At 37.7% G+C, this 23,241-nt stretch overlaps 1 protein-coding gene and 1 long non-coding RNA gene across 7 annotated transcripts; one reads left to right on the top strand and one right to left on the bottom strand.

The window, feature by feature from the left end:
* Window positions 1–430: 430 nt before the first annotated feature.
* On the bottom strand, window positions 431–1,038 carry LOC144997593 (uncharacterized). The gene is made up of 2 exons (XR_013659858.1): window positions 888–1,038; window positions 431–801 (listed from the first exon to the last, which is right to left on the bottom strand). It is a non-coding gene; the product is annotated as an uncharacterized LOC144997593 (long non-coding RNA).
* A 1,677-nt stretch (window positions 1,039–2,715) lies between these two features.
* LOC145048778 (serine carboxypeptidase-like 18) lies at window positions 2,716–7,960 on the top strand. 6 transcript variants are annotated; one of them, XM_078997377.1, is made up of 14 exons: window positions 2,716–2,814; window positions 3,044–3,220; window positions 3,650–3,795; window positions 4,610–4,686; window positions 4,803–4,925; window positions 5,098–5,200; window positions 5,295–5,332; window positions 5,465–5,566; window positions 5,650–5,736; window positions 5,839–5,960; window positions 6,369–6,440; window positions 7,030–7,143; window positions 7,242–7,296; window positions 7,736–7,960. In XM_078997377.1, the coding sequence occupies exons 2-14, from the start codon at window positions 3,051–3,053 to the stop codon at window positions 7,817–7,819; spliced, it is 1,293 nt and encodes a 430-aa protein (XP_078853503.1). In that variant the 5' UTR covers window positions 2,716–2,814; window positions 3,044–3,050; the 3' UTR covers window positions 7,820–7,960. The 6 variants fall into 6 exon arrangements, 3 of the variants coding, with proteins under 3 accessions (XP_078853503.1, XP_078853502.1, XP_078853504.1); XM_078997376.1 differs by having other exon boundaries at window positions 2,716–3,220; XR_013683045.1 differs by lacking the exon at window positions 7,736–7,960 and having other exon boundaries at window positions 2,716–3,220; window positions 6,516–7,143; window positions 7,242–7,276.
* Window positions 7,961–23,241: the final 15,281 nt, after the last annotated feature.

Raw genomic sequence — 23,241 nt, 5'->3', positions numbered from 1 at the left:
TTTAAACTCGGACCATCCTTAATTTATATTTTTGTTGCACGCTTGGTCCCTTTCTGCTTTAAGAAGACTATTTTACCCTTATTGATTTCTTTTATCAATTTTAAATTGTCATTTAATTAAAAATATTAATTAATTATGAAAAAAGTATTAATTAAATGTATATTGTTATGATTAAAGAACTTCACCACCAACCCTCCTCCCCCCTTGTGTTCAGTCGTTGGAAATACTCACTCCTCTCCCGGGAAATCTCACATATTGATGGCGTCTTCTCTGGCTCCACCTCTACCTCCCCCCCACGACTCTCTTCTCCGGCTAAAATGAAGCGTGTTCTGGTAATCACCAAAATCAATGGAACTTGAACCTTAAAGTGATCCAGGATGCAAACCTAAAATTAAAACTAAAGGCGAAACTGAAACTGAAATCAAACCCATATCTCAAAATCAAATATGAATTGAAAGCTGAAACTAAAATCCAACTGAAAAATTAATGTGAAACTTAATTCAAACCTAGAACTCAATCAAACCTTAAACTAAAAATTGAACCTGAAATCAAACCTAACCAGCATTGTAGGGTCGGTTTGGGCTCCGGAACTGAAATCAAACATGAAATCTATTGTATTTGTGGCTTCTGGATTTATAACACGTTTCCCATCCCGAGACAGATAAAGAGGCCAATGCTTAAGTTTGTATTGTCTCTTCAGATTCAAGTGCATGCTTCACCTCCGCCTTCTCTAGTGGCGCTGACAATAGATGTTGGTGGCGAAAACATAAGCGAGGCAATTAGACTTTCAAGCTTCGTCTTCTTTCAAGTGAAATAGAGAGATACAGAGCAGAGAGACATGTTAGTCCCATGAGTGAAAAGGAGAAGCATATGGAGGGTTTTCTTACCAGCCAAGAAGACGACAGGTGAAAAAAAAGCCAAGAAGGTGAAGAAGATGACGTTGTTGGAGTGGTCGGAGATGCAGCTGACCGATGATGCATCCGGTGAATGGGGATGATGGAAGACGACATGTGAAGAAGGAGCCAAGAAGGGGTTGGAGGCATTTCTTAGGGTTATAAGGTATTTTTTTTTTTCATTTTTTAATATAAAAAGTAAAAGAATAAATAAATGAAAAAATAAATAACATATTAAGGGTAAAACAGTCTTTTTATAGCGGACATGGGGCAAGCGTGCAACAAAAACATAAATTAGGGACGGTCCGAGTTCAAAAATGGGGTAAATTACATCGGTAGTCCCTCGTGCATATGTCAAAAAACGTGTTTAGTATCTATTTTCAAAAATTACTCAGACCATCCCTGTATTTGTTTTATCTTGCACGCTTAGTTCCTGTTGGCATAAAATGACTATTTTACCCTTAATAAATTCTTTTCTCATTTTCTTTTATTACTTTATTAGTTTTAGATTATAAAAAAAAAAAAAAAAAAATCAAATGTCTCCACCCCACCCCTCCCCTTCTCTTTCCCTTTTCCTTTTACCTTTTCGGGAAACAGCACCACCAGAACCATCGGAAACCATCCGTTCTCCTCCTTTCTCCCGCAAAGAGTAAATTACACGAATTTATGTGGATCGAAGGATATACATACATAAAAAACCGGTTATATGACCAATTTACATGTGTTGGACATTAATTAAATGATTATGAAAATTAAGATGGAAATTAGGTAGATTAACAACACCACCGGCGATACTAACAACATTATCGGTCAATGCCATCACCACCATATCTCGCCATAACCACTGTAAATCACCAACAACTGATCTCTTCTTCACAAACATGAATGAAAGGTACAAGAATAGGAGCTTGTAGGAAAGAAGTCGCTGAAGATCCACATATTTTATCATGTTTGATGCTCGAGAAGGTTGAGCGATATGAGACAAAACCATAGGTGGCTATCGCGATCTAAAACGAAACCCTAGGTGGTGGTGATCTGAGACGATGAAGGTGAAGGCTTGAAGATAGAGTATTCAGATTAGAGAAGGATGAGAGACAGAGAGGATGGTTGTGGTCCGTTGAGCTCCATAATCGATCTCCATAGTGGCAACGACATGTGAGGAGGCGGCAGTGGCTTGGAGGCGACGATGGTGGATTGGAGGAGATGGCGATGATTACTTGCAGGGGATGAAATTGTTGGTGTAAAGGGGAGGACCCCAGTGGTCTGAAGAGGATGATGATTACCTACGGTGGCCAGATTTTGGCTTTACCGGGGAGGTGAGATTTTTAGACAAACATATAGAAACAGAGGGGAGATTTAGGGTATTTAGCTAAACGGGGGTAGGGTGTGTAAGGTGAGGGCCCACATTATTTTTTATATAATATAATTAAAAAAAATTCAACAATCAAAAAGAAAATAAACAAGGGCAATATAGTCTTTTCAAGTCTTGTAAGGGATGAAACATGTAGATTTAAATTGATGAGGGATGAAACGTATAACTTTTAACCACAAAAGGGACGGTCCGAGTGAATTTTTGAAAATAAGGACTAAACACGCTTTCTGGCGTGTGCACAAGGGACTATCGGTGTAATTTATCCTAAAAAAGTTGTTAGGGACCAAACATACAAATTACTCTAAACTATATGGACCCATCCATGTAATTTACCCTAATATTAAATTATTTTCAAAAATATCTATAACAACATGTATTCATTAAATTCTCCGTACGTTTATTTGATGTTGAATATATGATAGGCCTCTTTTGTCCACAAATTCAGTCAACAGTCAACACAAGTAAACACAAGCAAGAACAGACAATCACCATCACAAAGAACCTGAATGTGCTTCGTCTTCCTAAGATATAATTACACCCTTAAGTCATGTACGCTTCCATCGTTTCGATTCCTTTTGTTACGACTTCCGATGAACAGTGTCATTTTGCATAAACGCGACTCATGTTTCGATCTATCACCCAATTGCTTCATTGTGCAAGTAATGGTGATTTGACTATGGAGATTATTACCACTGCGCAAGTGATAGAAAGAAATCTTGAGCTCTAAATCTTGTTTACTGGAAGTTAACTTGTCTATATATGTTTTTTTTTTTCTTAGAAGCATCATGAAACCATGGCCACTATCTCATCTTCAACCTTGGAGCCTCTTTAGTAAGTTCAGGTTGTTTAGTGTGTTTCTTCTTCTGGTAGTTTCATTGGAGGTTACCGAGTCACGATTCCTGGTTAAGTCACTGCCAGGTTTGCTAGGTGACCTTCCATTCACACTCGAAACTGGGTAAGGCCACGTTCTTTGTAATAAAATTTAATTTTATGTTGTTTTATATATGGTTAAATGCAAGAAAAACAATGTACTTTTACTTATCTGTTTTTTGTAACATTTTATTTTTATTTTTTATTAACACATTATATTGTAAAAATAGACTCAATTAGGTCATTGTACTTTCAATTTTTTTTTCTTACTGGGACATTGTACTTTGGAATTCTAGTAAAAACTGTTTTGTATTCGCAAGGCATTTCAATAATTGGATTGAGTTTTACAGAGAACAATGTTTTTATAGGACAGATGACACTTGAATGCTATAATGAATGAATAAATGAAAGTGTGTTGTTGATTATTGCATTTAACCTTTTTATATGTTGTTACTATCATTCTTTGTTTAATATGGTAGATATACTAACTCTTTAAGAGAAAATGTGGTTTAAGTTACATCGGGGTAGGAGAATCCGATGATGTGCAGTTATTTTACTACTTCATTGAGTCTGAAGGGGACCCAAAAAACGACCCTCTCATGCTTTGGCTCACAGGAGGGCCTGGTTGCTCTGCTCTTTCTGGCCTTTTGTATGAAATAGGTATTTCTAAGATTTACTGTTTCTGTTAGTAAATCAACTTTATTTAGTTTTGGAATTCAACAGTACTGTTAAGACAAAGGGGAGAATAGTCATTTACCATCATTTAGTGCAAATACACGTCTTGCATTTGTAGATGACGATGCAACGATTTATCTTTTGGTGGAATAGGCAAAGTAGTTTTCTTGGTATGCCTTGAAAGTGATGGAGATGAAAATCTTAGGGTGCATTTGGTTGTGGAAAATTTTCTTGTTTTCTAGGAAAATTTTCCAAGAAAAACGGTAATTTAGAAAACGTGTTTTGTTCGTTCAGTTTTCTAAGAAAAATGAAAATTTCCAGTTTTCCAAATTGTATGTAAATTAGAAAAGTGATGTTCATAGTTTTCCAAAGTTTTCGAGATTTCTTAGATGAAAAATGAAAACTCCACTGGTTCCAACCAAACGCGTTTTCTAAAATTTTCATTGAAAACTGAAAATGAAAACTTAACTCTACTTTCTGAAAACATTTTCTTAGAAAATGAAACAGTTTTCCACAACCAAACGCACCCTTAATTGTCTCTTTTGTTTCTTATGTGTAATGGGAGATAAAGAGAGAAAAGAAAACCGTATAAATTGATAATCACCATCCTTCATATGCATGTCCATATGTATAAAATAGTTTCCAAGATTTTATCTAAAAGTTAAGGGAATTTGGTGAATCATTGTAACCTTTGGATAACCTAATATGTCAAAATCAAAAGTGATTAAGACAATACATGTCTATTTCCATCATAAATTTATAAAGACTTTACTAAACCTGTTGCTGATATTCTATACAGGCCCATTCACTATAAACTATGCAAATTCCACTTTGGAGAAGCCAATGCTCGAGATAAACCCTCACAGTTGGACAAAGGTGTCATTTTACTTATTGATTTTCATTTAAAAAGTTTCCAATCTGTTTAATGTTAAGAAGCTAATGAGTCCATGTTTCTGGATAATATATTTAATGAAATAAGTGTTACATTTTAGGCAGCCAGCATAATATTTCTTGATCAACCTGCTGGGTCTGGATTCTCCTATGCAAAAACTCGTGAAGCTTATATAACAAACGATACATTATCAACATTACAGACTTACCAATTTCTTAGAAAGGTAAGGTGGTTATATATACTCATGATGAAATTAAAGGTTTATTTTTACATATTTAAAGGCATATTCACATGTTTAATTCGTGTCCTTGAAAACAGATTGCAATCTATCTGTTTTAGATACAAACTAAGATCATTAAAGCTTGCTTAATTGCTATGTATATTCCAATTAACAGTGGCTTGTGGATCATCCTACATTTCTCAACAATCCACTATATCTTGGTTCTGATTCCTACAATGGTATAGTGCTTCCAATGATTGTTCAGGAAATATATAACGGTATATTTAAATCTTACAAATTTACAATCATCTTGTTTAGTCTGCTAATCTTCTTTTGACTAAATAAAGTCTTTCTTGTTTCCCTCTTTTGTAGGTAATGAAATTGGAGAAGGGCCACATATTAACATCAAAGTACAAATTGATCAATTGAAGTTATTGTTTTAATTTTTATTTACAATTCTAAAATGAGCAATGTTTGTGCATGAGCTTGATTTTGGAAAAGATTTAACTAATGTTTCTTTTATTATGTTTTCAAACTTATAGGGGTACCTTCTTGGTAATCCTCTAACAGACACAAGTGGTGACTATAATTCAAGAATCCCATTTGCTCATCGTACGGGACTCTTATCAGATGCAATCTACAAGGCAAAAAAAAAACTACACTTTAGTTTTCGACTAATACAAATTTGCAATATGCCTAGGAATTAATTAAGTTTATATTTTTGCAGTCAACTGAAGAAAATTGCTATGGAGAGCACTTGAATGTAGATCCCAACAATAGTCTTTGCATACATGATCTTCAAGTAGTAGATAAGGTATTTGACTTACACTTCAACTTGGATTACTAGCTAATAATGGCGTCTTCATAATCTGTATATATTCTGTTTAATTGTCGCTTTCTTATTTTCGATCTGCAGTGCCTTGAAAGAATTCGCAAGCCACACATTTTAGAGCCTTTTTGTGACACTTTCAACGCCTTAAAATCTGATCTCTTCAGAAGGGTCTTAAGATCTCTTGACAAAACCGCTAATGATATGTGGTCGTTACCTCAACTTCAGATACAAGGCTGTCGTGTATTACTCACTATCTTAAGTTCTAATTTTGCCCCTATAGTAAATTAAGGTGTCATTGAGTTATCAGGCACTTAATTCAATTCTAAAAAACATAATAGTTATTGTGACATACTAAAATTAAAATATCTTACAGAGTTATCCTGACAAATAGTACATGCATTTTCAGTTTGTTTTAGGAAAAAGCTCATGTTACACTAACAAGTCAAATATGTGTGAGTGATCTAAACAAATCGTGATTTATATGGCGTCTTTTAGATTTAGGAGAAAATGTTTTTTCTTAGAATGAGAGCCAAATATGCATTTTTTTTCAGATATTTACAAGTATCAATGGTTCACTCTTTATAATTTTTATCTTTTATCTATACATGTGACAGGCGGACAACTATTTGTATTCCTATACATGGGCTAATAGTAGAAACGTGTGAAAAGCTCTTCACATTCATGAGGTTTGTATTTCACAACGAGTTCTATTATTTCATGTTCATCTCGATTATGTAGCATAACATTCTCATGACCACCAGGAGTTTAATTAAATCGAGTGGGTGCGATGCAATTATTCCTTACAATTTGATTTTGGTAAGGAAGTCTTATCATACACGCACAATGTCCTAAGTACAATCACCTATCATCAACACTTTGCTAATCATAAAAATTGTCGAGCTCTTGTATACAGGTGTTACCCTTCATCCACCTCTTCCTCCCAAAATATTATATCTATTCTATTTGTCATTAAACTAGACTCCCCTTGATCCCAAAGGGTGTACATAGTATAATTGGTTCCCACATGATACACTTATAAAAAGGTCTATGGTTTGAGTCTAACAACCGCAGTGTAGGAGTTTCAATTCTAATGTGGATTGAGCTTCTTGTTGGTATGGGACCCTTATGACAACCACCTATAGTGGGCTCTTGTTTACCTGATTTACATCTCACATGATGTTATTGCATTATGGTGTGGGTGGGCTCATGATTGTTGTCAACATTATAGTATGTAGAGAAAATTTCAAGCGCATAAACATCCTTTACATTTTACAGTGGAGATCATGACATGGTTGTTCCATATCTGGGTACATTGAACTGGATTGAATCGCTAAATCTGTTGGTTGTGAATGATTGGAGACCTTGGTTTGTTGATGAACAAGTAGCCGGGTGAGTTGTATTTTCAATATTTGACTTGCTATCATCAAAAAATGCTAAAAATAATACTTTCGATTTCAATACTATGTTGCTCTCTTATTTTCTTGTAGATATACCATGAAATACTCGAAGAACAACTACACGTTAACCTTTGCTACTGTAAAGGTGAGAAATCTTCCTCGGAAAATTCATCTCACTCAATGCTCCTCTTGTCTCATGAAAATGACAATGTTCGACTTTCTAATAAGAGTTTTACTATTTGTGAAATACAACAAAATATCTACAAAAAGTTTTATTTTTCTGCAACCCTAAGCTAAGCTGGCCCACACTGTCACGTCCAATGAGCATAGTGTGAGATACAAATAAGTTAAACAATCCCTTGTTTAGTGGTTCCTGCAACCGCTAAACCTCGAACCCTAATCCATTTCAACAAGTATACTACCCTGAAACTTACTGTGCAATAGTAATTTAGTCTATTTGCAATATTGATGATATAATTGTAAACCTTCTGAATTTTTTTTTTTTTTTTTGCAAATTTAATGAGGTAAAAGAAGCATTTCTTGTTATGAACATGATGGTGTTGACCTGTTTATGTTGTTACCAGGGAGGAGGTCACACAGCTCCAGAGTATAAACCTAAAGAATGTCTAAGCATGTTTATGAGTTGGCTTGCTGATGACCCTCTGTAACTCACAATGGTAGAGTTTAATGTTTGTTTCTTATATTGTATACATCGGTTTGTATGTTTGTAATTTCTAGAAGTCAAATTCTATAGATATTGTAACGTGTTTATTAAAATTTGCTTTATCTTACAACCATTTTTTCTAAAACAGTTGAAGATACTTGCAAAAGTTGATGAGACTTTACATATATAGTCCTGCTATGACAACACTTCATGCATTGGTTAATAAATTGGTTTGTGATTTTTTTAGAATAAATTTTAAGCACATTGTTTTAATTTGATTTCAAGAATATTAGGTTAGTTTGGTGACTAGTTGAAGATTGAAACTTATGTGATTTGAACCTAAGACATCCTATTTCAGAGTGTTTAGATACCAAATGATCATCAACTCATCGTTAGGCCACCAACCCACCTTGGTGGTGGTTAAAAACGACACTCATTTGAAGCCCAAAACCGGCCTAAAGGGTGTTCAAAACTTTGTCTTTGAACAAGGCCCACTTAAATCTTAGGGTCTGTTTTCTTCATTTTTTTTATTTTATTTTTATTTTTTATTTTAATTTTTTTTTTATGTTCATTGTTTGGCCTAGATGGGTTAAGGAATGTTGATCGGTCGACGTAATAGGCGAGACCGGCCCACTTAAATCTTAGGGTCCATTTTTTTTATTTTTTATGTTCATTGTTTGGCCTAGATAGGTTAAGAAATGTCGGTCGATGTAATACCCAAGACCGTGAAAAAGGAAACGACGCAAAGTGTTAGCAGCCACGCGGGAATCACCGAATCATAAATCTAATGAGCTGTAATTATCACACCCCGACCGATAATGGAAATGCTGGGATTTCAACGTTATGATTGGATCACACTCAACCACATATATTGAACATTTAACATACTTGAATTAATGTATTACAAACTTTTAAGTTTGGAAACGAAATTACAACATCATAATAATTCAGACACATAACGATAATATAAAACATGCCAAGTGTATCACAAAAAGAGAGGAAATATAATTCCTTAGGACCGATGTCTACCTTTGGTTCTTAGTTACATGAGAATATATATTTTTAAAATAGGTCAACAAAAATTTGTTGGTGAGTTCTACACGTTTTGACTCCATTAGTTTTATAAAATTAACTTTTATAAAACTTAGAATGCTTGTAGAGAAAAGTTTGTGCAAGTAGATACAAGTATTCATGTTAATTTATTTATAATGAATAAGTAAAAACCAACATACTTTCGTAATATGGGATCTTAAGTGTTTATTTTATATAAAAAACACTAACAAGTTTTTTAAATATTATATCTATAAATCTTTATACTACATACAACCTTATCTTAGCCTGTATTAGCACTTTTGTATCGGGATTATGTGGAGTTATAACTGAGCTATAAGATTTGAATCTGCCTCCGTGAAGCACAATAAAATGGGTGGTGCTTTGTCACACCCCCAAACCGAATTGGCGGAAACATTTGGGGGCGGAGGACGTCATGTACACTGTCATAACAATGCATAATAGTAAAACAAGCAACAATATCCATTGCAATAATAGAATAGTTAAATACATATGTGTTCTTTAGTAAAGTTTAAATGACACCAAAAATGTATAAACAAAATAATAACGAGTCTTAAATCCACTCCGTCCATCAAAAGTTGCATGGGTGTACCTGTCTACTGGTTCCCTAAGAATACAAGTTATTTTGAAAGAGAGTATCAGCATAAAATGCCGGTGAGTTCCATGGTTGCAGAAATCACTAATCGACCGCTAATCGGTGGACTAGCGATTAGGGATTAATCGGGAACCATTAATTATTAAGAAAATTATACAAAAAATTTATAAATCCAATATTAATCCTCCAAAAAAAGTGATTAATCGGCGATTAGGTCCGACTAGGGCTGATTAGGTCCGACTTTGACCTGCGTTGACCAAACTCGATTAGGTCCGATTAAGTCCGATTAGGCCCGATTAGGTCCGATTAATTTCGAATTTGACGTGTATTGACCAAACCCGATTATAGTGATCGATTAGCAATAAATCTCATCGTGGAGGTCCGATTAGCGATTAATCGACCAATTAGGCCGATTTAGGCCGATTTCTACAACACTGGTGAGTTCATAAGTGTTTAGTGTCATTTATAGAGTTAAAAACTTCGAATGTTTGTATTAAAACCTTGAAAGGTTTTGTACAGATTTCGCAGAAAATCCTATATTTCCTGCTTATTATGAAAAATAGCATTCTACCTGAGGCCCAATTGTTTACATGTTTCTTCTCGTATAAAATGTAATGTTTGCATATATACTTGGAATAGTATGGAAACTATAGTAGTACTTTATATACGTATAAAAGTATGTTTTTCCCATTTATTTAAGAGTATGTTTTCCCATTTATTGCTATCTTTTATTAGGAAAATAGTGTGTTTTAACCCAGCAGTGCTACTACTGAATAATGAAATGGGAAATATGAAGATTCCTAGTCGTATTAAATGAATTATACGCATTAAGGAGTCTTGTTGTCTTTAAAACCGATTTGATTAATTACAAATTTAAATGTGATTTAGTTGTAACAATGCTGATTGACGGATGAAAACACGACGACCTTTTGGCGTCGAAAATAGTGAGGTGACATTTTGTCACCACTTGGCCTTACCGGTTAGGACTGTAGCCAGCAATCGGGGTGTATGAGTGTCTGTCCCGTATAGATCCATATACACAATGCCCGCTCTCCCTCCAGGAGACCCTGATTACAATATTGGTGCAAAAATGTATAGTCGCATCATGAAGTAATATTTCACATTCTAGTTATCGTGTTCTTTTGGTACTTGTATATATGTATATGTATATGTTCTTTCCCGTCCTTGTATATGTATATGTTCTTTCCCGTTCTTGTATATGTATATGTTCTTTCATGTTCTTGTATATGTATATGTTCTTCCCTATTCTTGTATATGTATATATTCTCCAAACTATACCTATTATAGTTTACTAGTAGGTTTAGTATGTCTTCGACTTATTGAAAGGAGTCAATTGTTCAACTAGAACAATTGAGTTAAATATACTTTATAAAGATAAAATTTTATATTCTTATACGTATTTTGCATGTATAGCTATGAGTTAATCGACAGCCGAATTAGTGTATCCTATCTTAAGCCCACAACCAAACAAGGAACAGGAGTCAACGTTATCAACAATAGTCCTAAGTCTATTAAAGCATACTTATACACTAATACATAAATGAATACTGTTTTGAAAGTAAAAGGGTTTGATAAAGAGTTCGAAAGTATTTAAAAAGAGTTTACAATAAGGTCTAACAATATTTTAAAGGTAGTTTGAAAATGAGTATGAAATGAGATATTGGACAACTATGAAAATGTTTATACTAACATAATTTAATTGTGTTCAACTTGTATTCTTCCTCCCCCCCCCCCCCCCCCCCCCTTAAAAGCATTTAAACAGTTTAAAAGAGTGATTGCAGGGGTATGAACTCACCTGAAGTGAGTGGTTTGAATTAAAGATCGATATGGGATAGTGAAGTCCCGAACACAAACGGATCCTATTTAGCATTTAATATCACATATATGTATCAAATTAGGGTATATCACAAATAGTGATGATAGGAAAACACCCTAGGGACTTGGAAACACTTGTAACCAAGTGTTAAAATCATATGTGATTGAATGAGGGAGGTGTACGGCTATACAAAGGGGTGTACGGCCCATGAGTGTACGGTCGTACACTCATGAATAAGTTTGCTCTTAAGGTGTTTTCAAGGTCTTAACTAGCATGAAGGGAGTGTTCTAGGTCCCATGCATAGTTTAATGGAAGGTTTAAAGCCAACAATGAGCATTAAAGAGGGTTTACAGCCCTATGAGGTGTGTACGACCATACAAGGGTGCACGGCCGTACACCCTTCATGTTCATGCTAAGTTGGTCGATTTCAAGGTGAATAACAAGCATTTCTAGTAGATAACAAGCACAGGAAGCAGTTACTTATGATTTGAAAGCTTGTTGAGGGTTCATAGCCACTAAGAACTAGTGTTTGTTCTTGGTGTTCTTGGTGAAAGATGAAGATCTAGCCAAAGATGAAATTAATGGGATGAAACATGGATTCACCAGTAGATAAAGCAATGTAGCAACAAATGAAGGTGGGAAGTACTTACATTTTTGAAGATCTTGGTGAGAAATGTGATGATAGTTAAGAGAGAATCCGAAATCTAGTCTTGGGAGTGTGTAAAGTGTTGAAAAATGGTCGAGTACCTCTTATATAGGGGAGAGTGTATGACCAAGAGGGGGTGTACGGCTGTACACTCCTCCTGAAGGAGTGTATGGCCCGAAATGCAACTTTATGACCTTATCAACTCATCCCTTAACCCAACCTTGATTGTACTTAAGCTTAGAACATTCAAATTAATAGACCCAAAACAATGATAAGAGATAGCATAAATGAGTCTGACATTGATTGAATTGAATGACTTATACAGAGGATAAATTTCGGGTTGTCACATCATCCCCCCGTTAGAGGGAATTTTGTACCGAAATTAGAGTTTAAGCAATTACAAATAATTAAGAGAAAAGGTGAGGATATTTCAGGTCCTCACGCCCCTAAGTGAATTCAGGTCCTCTCTTGGCATTCCAGCAAACTTTCACGATTGGGGATGCGACTTTGTTTCGTTCGCTTGACCTCTCGGTCCATGATCTCTACTGGTTCTTCCACGAAGTTGAGGCTCTCGTCGATCTCGATCTCATGGAGTGGGATTACAAGAGTCTCATCGGATAGGCACTTTTTCAAGTTCGAGACGTGGAAAGTAGGATGTATGTTACTATGTTCGTGAGGTAGTTTGAGTTTGTAAGCTACAGGGCCGATTCAAGCGATTATCTCGAAAGGCCCTACATATCTTGGATTTAGCTTTCCACGCTTTCCGAAGCGTGTCGAGCCTTTCTAGGGTGAGACCTTCAATAGGACGATCTTCTCTTTCGTTTCTCGTATTGGTATCCGGACCTGTGAAAGTGCTGTTAGAGACTTATACTCTAGCTAACTGGGTGTCGCCCACCTCAGCCCAACACAGAGGGGATCTGCACTTCCCGCCACAGAGGGCTTCAAATGGAACAACTTTTATTCTCGTGTGATAACTATTATTGTAGGAGAACTCGACAAGAGGTAGATGAATATCCCATGCCTTTCTAAAATCTATCACACAGGCTCGCAACATATTTTCCAAGTTTTGAATAGTCCTCTCACTTTTTCCGTCGGTCTGTGGATGGTAAGCAATACTCATATCCAGCCTAGTTCCTAGGGAACTTTGTAGCGACTGCCAGAATCTTGAAGTGAATCTGCTATCTCTATCGGAGATAATGGATATAGGAATGCCATGCAGTTGTACGATCTCCCTAATGTATGTTCTCGTTAGTTTTTCCATCTTGTCAGTCTCTTTGATAGGTAGGAAGTGTGCAGACTTTGTTAACCTGTCTACAATCACCCAAATGGTATCGAGACCACCCGTTGTCTTGGGCAACTTTGTTATGAATTACATCGTGATTCGCTCCCACTTCCATTTCGTTATCTCCAGTTGCTGTAGTAAACCTGAGGGTTTCTGGTATTCGACCTTAACCTTGGCGCAAGTAAGGCATTTACTCACGAAGGTAGCAATCTATGCTTTCATGTTAGGCCACTAGTATAACTTTTTGAGATCCAGATACATCTTATCTAAACCTGGGTGGACGGAATACCGAGTGTTGTGCGATTCGTACATGACCAAGTCTCTGAAACCACCATGCTTCAGTGTCCAGATACGGTCCATTAGGTATAAGGCTCCGTCACCCTTGACTTCCAAGTTTTTATCCATTCCTCTCAGGGATTCACCCGCCACATTTTTCGGTTTCAAGGCTTCTAGTTGAGCCTCCTTGATTTGTGTGTACAGATGCGAATGGATAGTCATCGTCAATGATTTGACCATACGACCAGAATATTCTTTCCGACTTAGTGTGTCTGCTACTATGTTGGCCTTTCCCAGATGATAACAGATTTTGCTCGTAGTTATTGAGTAGCTCAACCCACCATCGTTGTCTCATATTGAGCTCCTTCTGGTTTAATATATGTTGCAGGCTTTTGTGGTATGTAAAGATAGTGCTTTTTGTACCATATTGGTAGTATCTCCAGATCTTCAGAGCAAACACGACTGCTCCTAACTCAAGATCATGAGTGGTGTAGTTGACCTCGTGTGTCTTTAGCTGTCTTGAGGCATAGGCGATCACCTTATCTCGTTGCAGAAGAACACAACCAAGCCCTTGGTTTGATGCATCGCAATAAACCACGAAGTCTTCTATCCCTTCTGGGAGGGATAGTATCGATGCGTCGCATAAGGCTCGTTTCAACGTTTGGAATGCTTTTTCTTGTTTTTCTTCCCAGCTAAAGGTCACGCCTTTCTAGGTCAATGTAGTGAGTGGTTTTGCGATCCGAAAGAAGTTCTGAATAAACCTACGATAATAGCCAGTGAGGCCTTGAAATTGATGAATTTCGGTAGGCATCTTCGGTGTTGACCAGTTCTCAATGGCCTTTATTTTGGAAGGTCCACATGAATTCCCTCTTCACTAACAATGTGGCCCAAGAATTCGACTCTTCGGATCCAAAACTAACACTTTGAGAACTTCACGTAGAGCTTCTCTGATCGTAAAGTTTCCAAGATCTGGCATAGATGTTTACTATGTTCTTCCTTACTACGGGAGTAGATAAGTATGTCATCAATGAACACAATGACGAACTGATCAAAGTAAGGAATCCATACCCTATTCATTAAGTCCATGAATACTGCGGGCGCATTAGTCAATCCGAATGGCATCACTACAAACTCGTAGTGCCGATATCGAGTTTGGAAGGCTGTCTTGGGAACATCCTCCCCAAGCACATGTAACTAGTGATACCCGGATCTCAGATCTATCTTTGAAAAGTAGCTCGCTCCTTGGAGCTGATCGAACAAGTCGTCTATGCGAGGTAGAGGGTAGTGATTCTTTACAGTAAGTTTGTTCAGTTCTCTGTAATCGATGCACATTCATAATGATCCGTCTTTCTTCTTTATGAACAAGACCGGTGCTCCCCAAGGTGAGAAACTTGGTCTAATAAAGCCCTTGTTGAGCAGTTCGTTAAGTTGACCGGATAGTTACTGCGTCTCAACTGGTGCTAAACGCTAGGGTGACTTGGCTACTAGGGTAGCCCCTAGAACTAAGTCGATTCTGAACTCAATTTGGTGTTGAGGTGATAATCCTGGTAGTTCTTCTAGAAAGATGTTGGGAAAGTCGCGCACTACCGGAATGTCCTCTAGGTCTTTCGTTTCACAACTCACATCGATTATGTGTGCAATGCACGATATTACTTTCGTATGTATTTCTGGGGTTGCATGCTCAAGATGATACGGAGATTCACACTTGGTTCGTCGCCGTAGATCAATAAGGGTTCGCTACTCGGTAGGTTTAGACGGACTGCTTTTTCGAAACATAGGGTATCAGCACGATGAAGACTCAACCAGTCCATGCCTACAATGACGTCGAAACTCTTGATTGACATAGACACGAGGTCGATCGGAAACGAATAATTATCTAGCATGAGGGTACAACCTAGGTAAATCTCGTTAGAACTCTCGGTCTTCCCGTTAGCCATTTCTACGACGAAGGTTTCTTTTAGTGCTTGCGGTGCTTGATTAAGTAAGTGTTTAAAATTTGTGTTCACGAAGCTCCTTTCCGCCCCACTATCAAATAGAATACATGCATATGAGTTATCGAGGAGAAACGTACCCGTGACTACTGTGGGGTCTGCCACGGCTTCATTGTGACCAATAGCAAGCAGTCTTCCTGCTCCACCTGCATTCCCAACCTTAGGGAAGTTTCTTTTGAAATGCCCCATCTCGCCGCACCCATAACAGTCCTGGCTTACTCCTGTACTATGGACTTGAGTGATTGGTCTTGGTGGTGCTTTGAAAAACCGGATAGTATAGCCCTTCCTGTCGCAGTTGGTGCAATGCATTTCCCGACAAGGGCCGTTGTGGTGGAAATTTCACTTTGTGCACTTGGGTAAAATCCTTTCATATTGTTTTGCGAGTACTGGGGCAGTAGGGGTTATGGCAGCATGAACAGCCACAACCTGTTGGTTCTTGGATGTAGGTTGAGCTGATTTTCCTTTCTTTTTGTCCCAACGCTTCCTCTTATTGTCAGTTGCTTTGGCTGGTGCTGAGACAGTCGATGTAGTTGTTGTTGGAGGAGGGACCTCGTGATCGATAAGCCTTTGGGCCAATTGCATGGCACTATCAAAGGTTGTAGGGTTTGATGCCAGGACATTGCCTTGATATGGGGGCACCAGACCCTAGATGTATCTCTCGATCTTCCTACTTTTGACGGGGACCATGTTTAGACATAGAGTCACCAGATCGCTGAATCTGGTTGTATAGGCCACTATATCAGAACCTTTCATCTTAAGGCTCCAAAGTTCTTCCTCAAGTTTTTGAACTTTTCCCCTCGGGAAATACTCCTTTGTGATCAGGTCCTTCAGTGTCTCCTATCCCATTACGTTAGCCACTACCACGGAGAGAGATTTGACATGGTCATTCCACCATGTCAGGGACCTTTCAGTGAAGGTGTAGGCAACAAATTTTACTTTGCTTCCTTTAGGGCAGGAGCAAATATCAAAGTTCGACTCTGTTCTTTCGAACCACTAAGACAACACAATGATTCCTCCAGTTCCGTTGAAGAATACCGGTTTGCAGTTGACAAAGTCTTTATAGGTACACTCCCGTGTACGTGTTTGACACCATGATTAGATTTGGTACCCATTCTAGCTCCACCGAAATTCACCTGTGTCATGGTTATGGTCACAACAGCAGTCACAGTAGCCTGGAACATCACCGCATTGAACTGCGGAGGAGACGGTGGTGGTGGAGTTTGATTTACAGGCAGGTTTCTGTTTCGATGCTTGTGAGGCAGCATCTTTCAACTATAAAAGATAAAATGATGACAGGACTTCATTATGGCTAACAATAGAGGTACGGTGCGGAAATAGAATTTAATAGAGATGATCACTTAGCGGAAACTACATCTGTCATAATAGTTGGTATAGAAGTTACATAGATATCAGAAATTCGACCTTGGAGTAGGTCCTACATCATACCAACAGAGGGAAAATTTGACAGCATAAAAGTTTAGTGGGAACAGTACTTGCTAGATAGGAGTATTTACATAAAAGAGTGCTATGTAAGGAATCTACTAAGGCTATTCCTTAAACCAAAAGAGAAGAATGATATGACATATTTTAGTGGCGGCGGACACCCATCAGACGGAACCTTAAGTTTGCCAACTGGCGCTCCACGTCAAGCAGGTGTCTTTCATACACAGACAAATGGGCTCGTTTTTTGATGACATCGACTCGAGTTGCAGCTAGCTCCTGCTGCAGGGCCTCGTTGTCTCTCACATCCCTCGCATAAGAAAATTTGAGATTGCGAATGCGGTTTGTGTTGGCATCTGAGTCTTCCTCAAGCTCTATAGTTCGCTGAATGGCCGTCATGCTTAGCCCAACATTACGGGCCACTCGGTGGACTTTGATTGGAAGAGTTCTGTCTGCGGAGCCTCCCTCGTTTACATTGTAAAAATGGTGATCCCCATTGTATGGGCAGGGTTGGCCTTGCTCGTGGCTCCACCTATCTAGACCCCGACCTACATGGGCGTTAGGCCTTAGAATTCGAGCCGAGGATTAGGATTTGGTATCGGGGCCACTTGAGGAAGGTTCTCGACTTCAGACACTGAGTTGGCCTCTTCGGGGAATTGTTCTGTGAAGTCATCGTATAAGGGAATCTCATGGTTTTCTTTAGGTTCATCCTCTAGCCATCCCACATTCTCCTGATTTGGAAGGTACGGGTCTCCCGGAAGATGGAAACCAACCATGGAATCTACACGAGAAAAGGGATAAAAGATAGTTAATAGGCGTCCCAATCTAATGATACTTATAAGGGAGTAATCCTTATTAGTTACTTCTATAAGTAAGTAGTGCATACCAGCTATATATAAATTATGAGGTAAGATAGACCTTCGAATAAATGACTCAACTCTAAGTCTACAACCAAACAAGGAACAGGAAGTAAAACGATAGTCACAAATTCTAAGTCTATAGAATCTTTAATTATATATAACTTTAGTGTATACACTCCATACTCATAGACCTACTAATAAGAGTCTTTAGTTTTCACAGAAGTTAATAGTAGCACCAAAATACTCCTATAGTATTTTAAGTTTGTTTTATGTTCTCGCTGAGTCTTTGTGGATACTTGGTAAGTCTTAAGACTTGTTGCAATGTCACAACCATTCTTAGGCATATGCTAATCACTTCTCGGACCGACATAGTTGATCAGGCTATGTCATTCCCAGAACCAACCCTACATCCCCAAGCCTACTTGTGTTGTTCAACAATCATAATACTTTTGTTCTATTCTAGTACAATATTGACCCTAGTATGAATGCATGTATGTATACTTTTAGTAAAATATTTATATATATTTTTAAAAGTATAATTCTTGGTCAAAGTGTTTTAATCCCATTCTATTTATAGTTGTATATCTTTTATGGGTTGATATACTCAGTTCACCATAAACAATGCTCTGATTCCAATCTGTCACACCCCCAAACCGAATTGGCGGAAACATTCAGGGGCGGAGGACGTCATGTACAATATCATAACAATGTATAACAGTAAAACAAGCAACAACATCCATTGCATTAACAGAATAGTTAAATACATATGTGTTCTTTAGTAAACTTTAAATGACACCAAAAACGTATAAACAAAATAATGACGAGTCTTGAATCCACTCTGTCCATCAAAAGCTGCATGGGTGTACTTGTCTACTAGTTCCCTGAGAATACAAGTTATTTTGAAAGAAAGTATCAGCATAAAATGCTGGTGAGTTCATAAGTGTTTAGTGTCATTTATAGAGTTAAAAACTTCGAATGTTTGTATTAAAACCTTGAAATGTTTTGTAAAGTTTTCCCAGAAAATCTTATATTTCCTGCTTATAATGTAAAATGGCCTTCTACCTGAGGCCCAACTATTTACATGTTTGTTCTCGTATAAAATGTAATGTTTGTATATATACTTGGAATAGTATGGAAACTATAGTAGTACTTTATATATGTATAAAAGTATGTTTTTCCCATTTATTTAAAAGTACATTTTCCCATTTATTGCTATCTTTTATTAGGAAAATAGTGTGTTTTAACCCAGCAGTGCTACTACTAAATAATGAAATGGGAAATATGAAGACTCCTAGTCGTATTAAATGAACTATACGCATTGGGGAGTCTTGTTGTCTTTAAAACCGGTTTGGTTAATTAAATATTTAAATGTGATTTAGTTGTAACCATGCTGATTGATGGTTGAAAACACAGCGACCTTTTGGCATCGAAAATAGTGAGGTGACATTTTGTCACCCCTTGGCCATACCGGCTGGGACTGTAGCTAGCAGTCGGGGTGTATGAGTGTCTGTCTCGTATAGATCCATACACACAATGCCCGATCTCCCTCCAGGAGACCCTGGCTACAATTTTGATGCAATCGTAGTAAGAAATGAATGTATTAAGCTCGGGCAAACACGTTGTGTTTGCAAGCCAACATAGCGTGTTGGCTGGGATTTTCCCAAACATATGATTTCTATAGAAACTCGACGTGTTTATTGATGCACTCGACTAGTTAGGTCAACATGGATTGTGGAACTTGACCGCTGACTTTGACTTTGACCATGGTTGACCAAGTTTGACTTTTGAGGGCATTTTTGGTATTTTGGCATTTTGATGGAATTGGTCACATAGTGGTTGTAGGCATTTGAGTCGGGAGCTGAGATTCGGAGTCAGGCCTTATCAGTTATGCACTACTTGTGAGGTGAGACTTCCTCACTATACTTTCGGGTCGAAAGCACCAAGGCCGACCCATTGGTTTGATAGCGTGATATTGTATGCTGAGTATGGAGTAGATACGCATGCTAGTTTTGATATGCTAGTTTGGTAGATCTATAGGACTACCTGTGATACTTCATGTTGTTTGAATATGATATTATCTATTATATGTCGACATTAGGTGTGGGTTGGGTTGAGGTTGTACTGCTCCATGTTGTAGCTAACAAACCCTAGAGCATACCTGATATGAGTTAAGGGATAGGTAGGGCATGTCATACTCATACTGAGGGCACATGAGCATTCCAGATTTGAGAAGAGGATTGGATATGGCATGCTAGACTCGTACTGAGGGCCAGTGAGCAAGCAAGACATAAGTTGTGGGCCAAGGGGGAACCCAAATTTATGTTGTGGGCACAGGGGTAATCTAGTATGTTAGCTGTGGACCCATTGCATGATGTTATTATATTTGTGTTGTTTACTATGTATTGGTATTTTGGGGGAAACTCACTAAGCTTTGGGCTTACAGTTTTGGATTATGTTTCAGGTACTTCAGATGATTGCGGGAAGGCAAAGGCATGATCGTGCACCTCCTCATATTTTATTTCACGTTTTTGGGATTTCTCTGATGGTGAACTTGTTTGAAAACAATTTGTAAATGATGATGGTTTTTGAGTGAATTTAAAAGTTTAAAATTTTTCAGAATTTTATGAATGTTACATTTTTTGTCCCAAGGTTGGATGTTTGTGAGTATGATGTACTCCATAGCATTTTAGTTGTCCTTGCATGTGTTTTTGGTCATCTAGAATAATAAAAATGCTTGCCTAAAGGTCACTTTCTTTCCACTTAAGAGTGTGGTTGTTTTGAGTATGGTTTAAGTTAGGATTTTGAGGTTTAAGCTTATTTCAGCCATGCAAAGGCTTAAAGTTATGCACTTTATGGATTAATACATTTTATGGATGTCATATCTACGTTTGGATTGCATGTCTTAATGATTAAGACGTTTTGGAGTGACTTTTAGGGTCAGAAAGCGTATGCCCTAACATACTTCTAACTACGCCCAGAGTGGGCAAGCTTGAACCCGACTCACCTTGTTCTTCGAGTATGCGGTGCATAAGGAGCGTACGCCCAACATATGTGTTGGACGGTTGAATTTTGCTGAATTTAACTTTTGGTAAAAGATTTAGGGTTTCAGACCATGGAACGGGCAAAATGATCTTTTGCCTATAAGGAGCATAGTTATGGGGTTTGGACTTGTAAGTTGGGTTACATACTAAATTATTAATTAGGGTTAATTATTGTGCATTAGGCGGAGTTTAGTTTCGGTAGTTCGGGTGTGAGATTTATCTGTCATCAGTATTAGCTGAGTATCCTCACTTATTCTTACCTAAGTGGTAGAATAGTTGTTTCTGTGACGATCAGTTGGGTCTAATCGTTATTATTGTGTTATGTTTATTTATGTGTGACTAAGACTTTGGGTTGTCTCCAGGGTTACTGATAACCCACAGGGCATGCTCTTTGCCCACTGAGACTTCGGGTAGTCTCCCAAGGTTGTTGATAACCCACAGGGCGTGTTGTTTGCCCACTGAGACTTCAGATTACGTGAATATGAAGGTTTGATTGTACACACTCAATGGGAGATTTTGCTACTTGGCATTTTGTGGCATTTTGATATTTGTGATGATCATTTATATTTGATACTTGTGATTTTCTGATGGTTTGGTTTATGAACAATATTTTGGGTAATTTAAAAATGAAATTTTAGTTTGAAATTTGAGGTGTTACAATTTGGTATCAGAGCCCTGATTTGAGGGATTTGGACGAACTCTAGCGAAATTCCAAACTCAACCTAAGGATTTGAATATTTTCATAAAACATTTCAAAGAAACGAAGATTTTTACAGGATAAAAACCCAATGAAGCAATGTGTATAATCAGCTAGAGATCGAGTAATAGTTTCCCAAAATATCTCGAAGTATATTATGAGTAGTGTAGAGCTGATATCTTATGAGTTGATAAATATGCATGCTAGTGATTGGCTAAGGATCCCGCAGTAAAAGTATGGTTTCCTGAATTGTGATGGCTTTAGCCTAGGAGTTCGTTATTATGAGATATTGTGAGGCAGAGTAGTGCTGGGAGCTATCCAAACTGAGTACCTAGATGCTTAGTAGTGGTTATGGGGAACCAGTAGATTGAATTTATGGTTAATCTTGAGAAATATATTCCTGATGACTTAGGGTCTTGAGAGGACGACTTGAGATAAATACGGGTTGGTGTGGAAGCTAGTATTGGGCCCATACTACTAAAAGCACCGGATCTATACGTGATCAAGAAGGAATCTTAACGAACTAAGGAGCTTGAAGGAGTGTGTGCACGTTTTTGTATGTGCTTTAGCCTGATTATGACAGTTTTGTTGTGTGTATCAGTATGGTGGTTACCCTAGGTTTAGGCGCCAGCAACCCTGAAAGACCGATTGTTAGTGATGATGAGATACGTAGGATTATTTCCGCCAAGGTGGCTGCAGCGATCATAGGGGCTATACTAGATATGTTTGGGTCTATTAATACCATGCTGATTGAGACTTTTGACGAGCGTTATATCTCCGTCATTGAGGCTGATGTTTCCGCAACCACCGTAGTTGTTAGTATTGCGAGGTCGTGGGGGGGGGGGATGTTTCATTATGGTACCGGGAGTTCAACAACACGAAGCCACTCAATTTTGAGGTGACCCAGGATCTGATCGTTGCAATAAGATGGATTTCTGATGTTAAGACTGGTTTTTACACTTGCTCATGTCCATAGAATCTGAGGGTTCGTTTTGTGTACAATCTACTTTGCTTGGGAGCGAAGGATTGTTGAAAGTTTTTGACAACTTGTTATACTCTTGCAGAGCATTCTATGGTGACCTGGGAGAGATTTACTAAGATGTTCAGAGATGATTTTGTACTAGTGGTTAAGAGCGAGAGATTGGTCCAGGAGTTGTTGTCTTTTAAGTAGAAGGCAGACATGGTGATTGATATCACCATGATGTTTCATAAGAGGGATTTGTTCTTCACTAAGCATGTGTCGACTAAGTAGGCACATGTGAGTCGGTAATCAATTATCCTGAGGAGGGATGCTATAGGCATATTTAGTTATAAAATTCATGCATTATCTTAATATTTTATGTTGTTTTTGTCTCATTTAATGAAAAAAACGTGATTAATTAGTTTAGAATTTCATTTTTCAGCAACAATGACATGCTCGGCTGGAAAAGGAAGCAGAACTAGCGATTGGAAGCTTGGATCTTGGATTTTTAAGAAAGAAGGATGTTGCTGGACAACTTGACCCCTTGTCAGTGTTTTGGCCATATCTCATGAACCGTAACTCTGATTTATGAGATTCAAAATTTTCTAAAAACTAGACGCAATTTTGGACGGCTTTTGTGTTTTGAGAAAATGCTGATTCCAAATGGACTCGATGAGTAGGCCATAAACTTGACGAGTCACTGTGAACTTTTGCGATTGTGGAGTCGCT

This window comes from Lactuca saligna, chromosome 5 (genome assembly GCF_052625555.1).
Source record: "Lactuca saligna cultivar CGN05327 chromosome 5, ASM5262555v1, whole genome shotgun sequence".
In the NCBI taxonomy this organism is placed as follows: domain Eukaryota; kingdom Viridiplantae; phylum Streptophyta; class Magnoliopsida; order Asterales; family Asteraceae; genus Lactuca; species Lactuca saligna.
The sequence above is the reverse complement of the archived record's forward strand: the minus strand, read 5'-3'. Positions and strand labels throughout refer to the sequence as shown.

Excerpts from the sequence above, each read along its gene's own strand:
- LOC145048778 (XM_078997377.1), top strand. The coding sequence starts at position 3,051 with ATGAAACCATGGCCACTATCTCATCTTCAACCTTGGAGCCTCTTTAGT. Across the intron at positions 3,796-4,609 it reads TGGCCTTTTGTATGAAATAG|GCCCATTCACTATAAACTAT; the intron begins GTATTTCTAAGA and ends TATTCTATACAG. Across the intron at positions 4,687-4,802 it reads ACCCTCACAGTTGGACAAAG|GCAGCCAGCATAATATTTCT; the intron begins GTGTCATTTTAC and ends GTTACATTTTAG.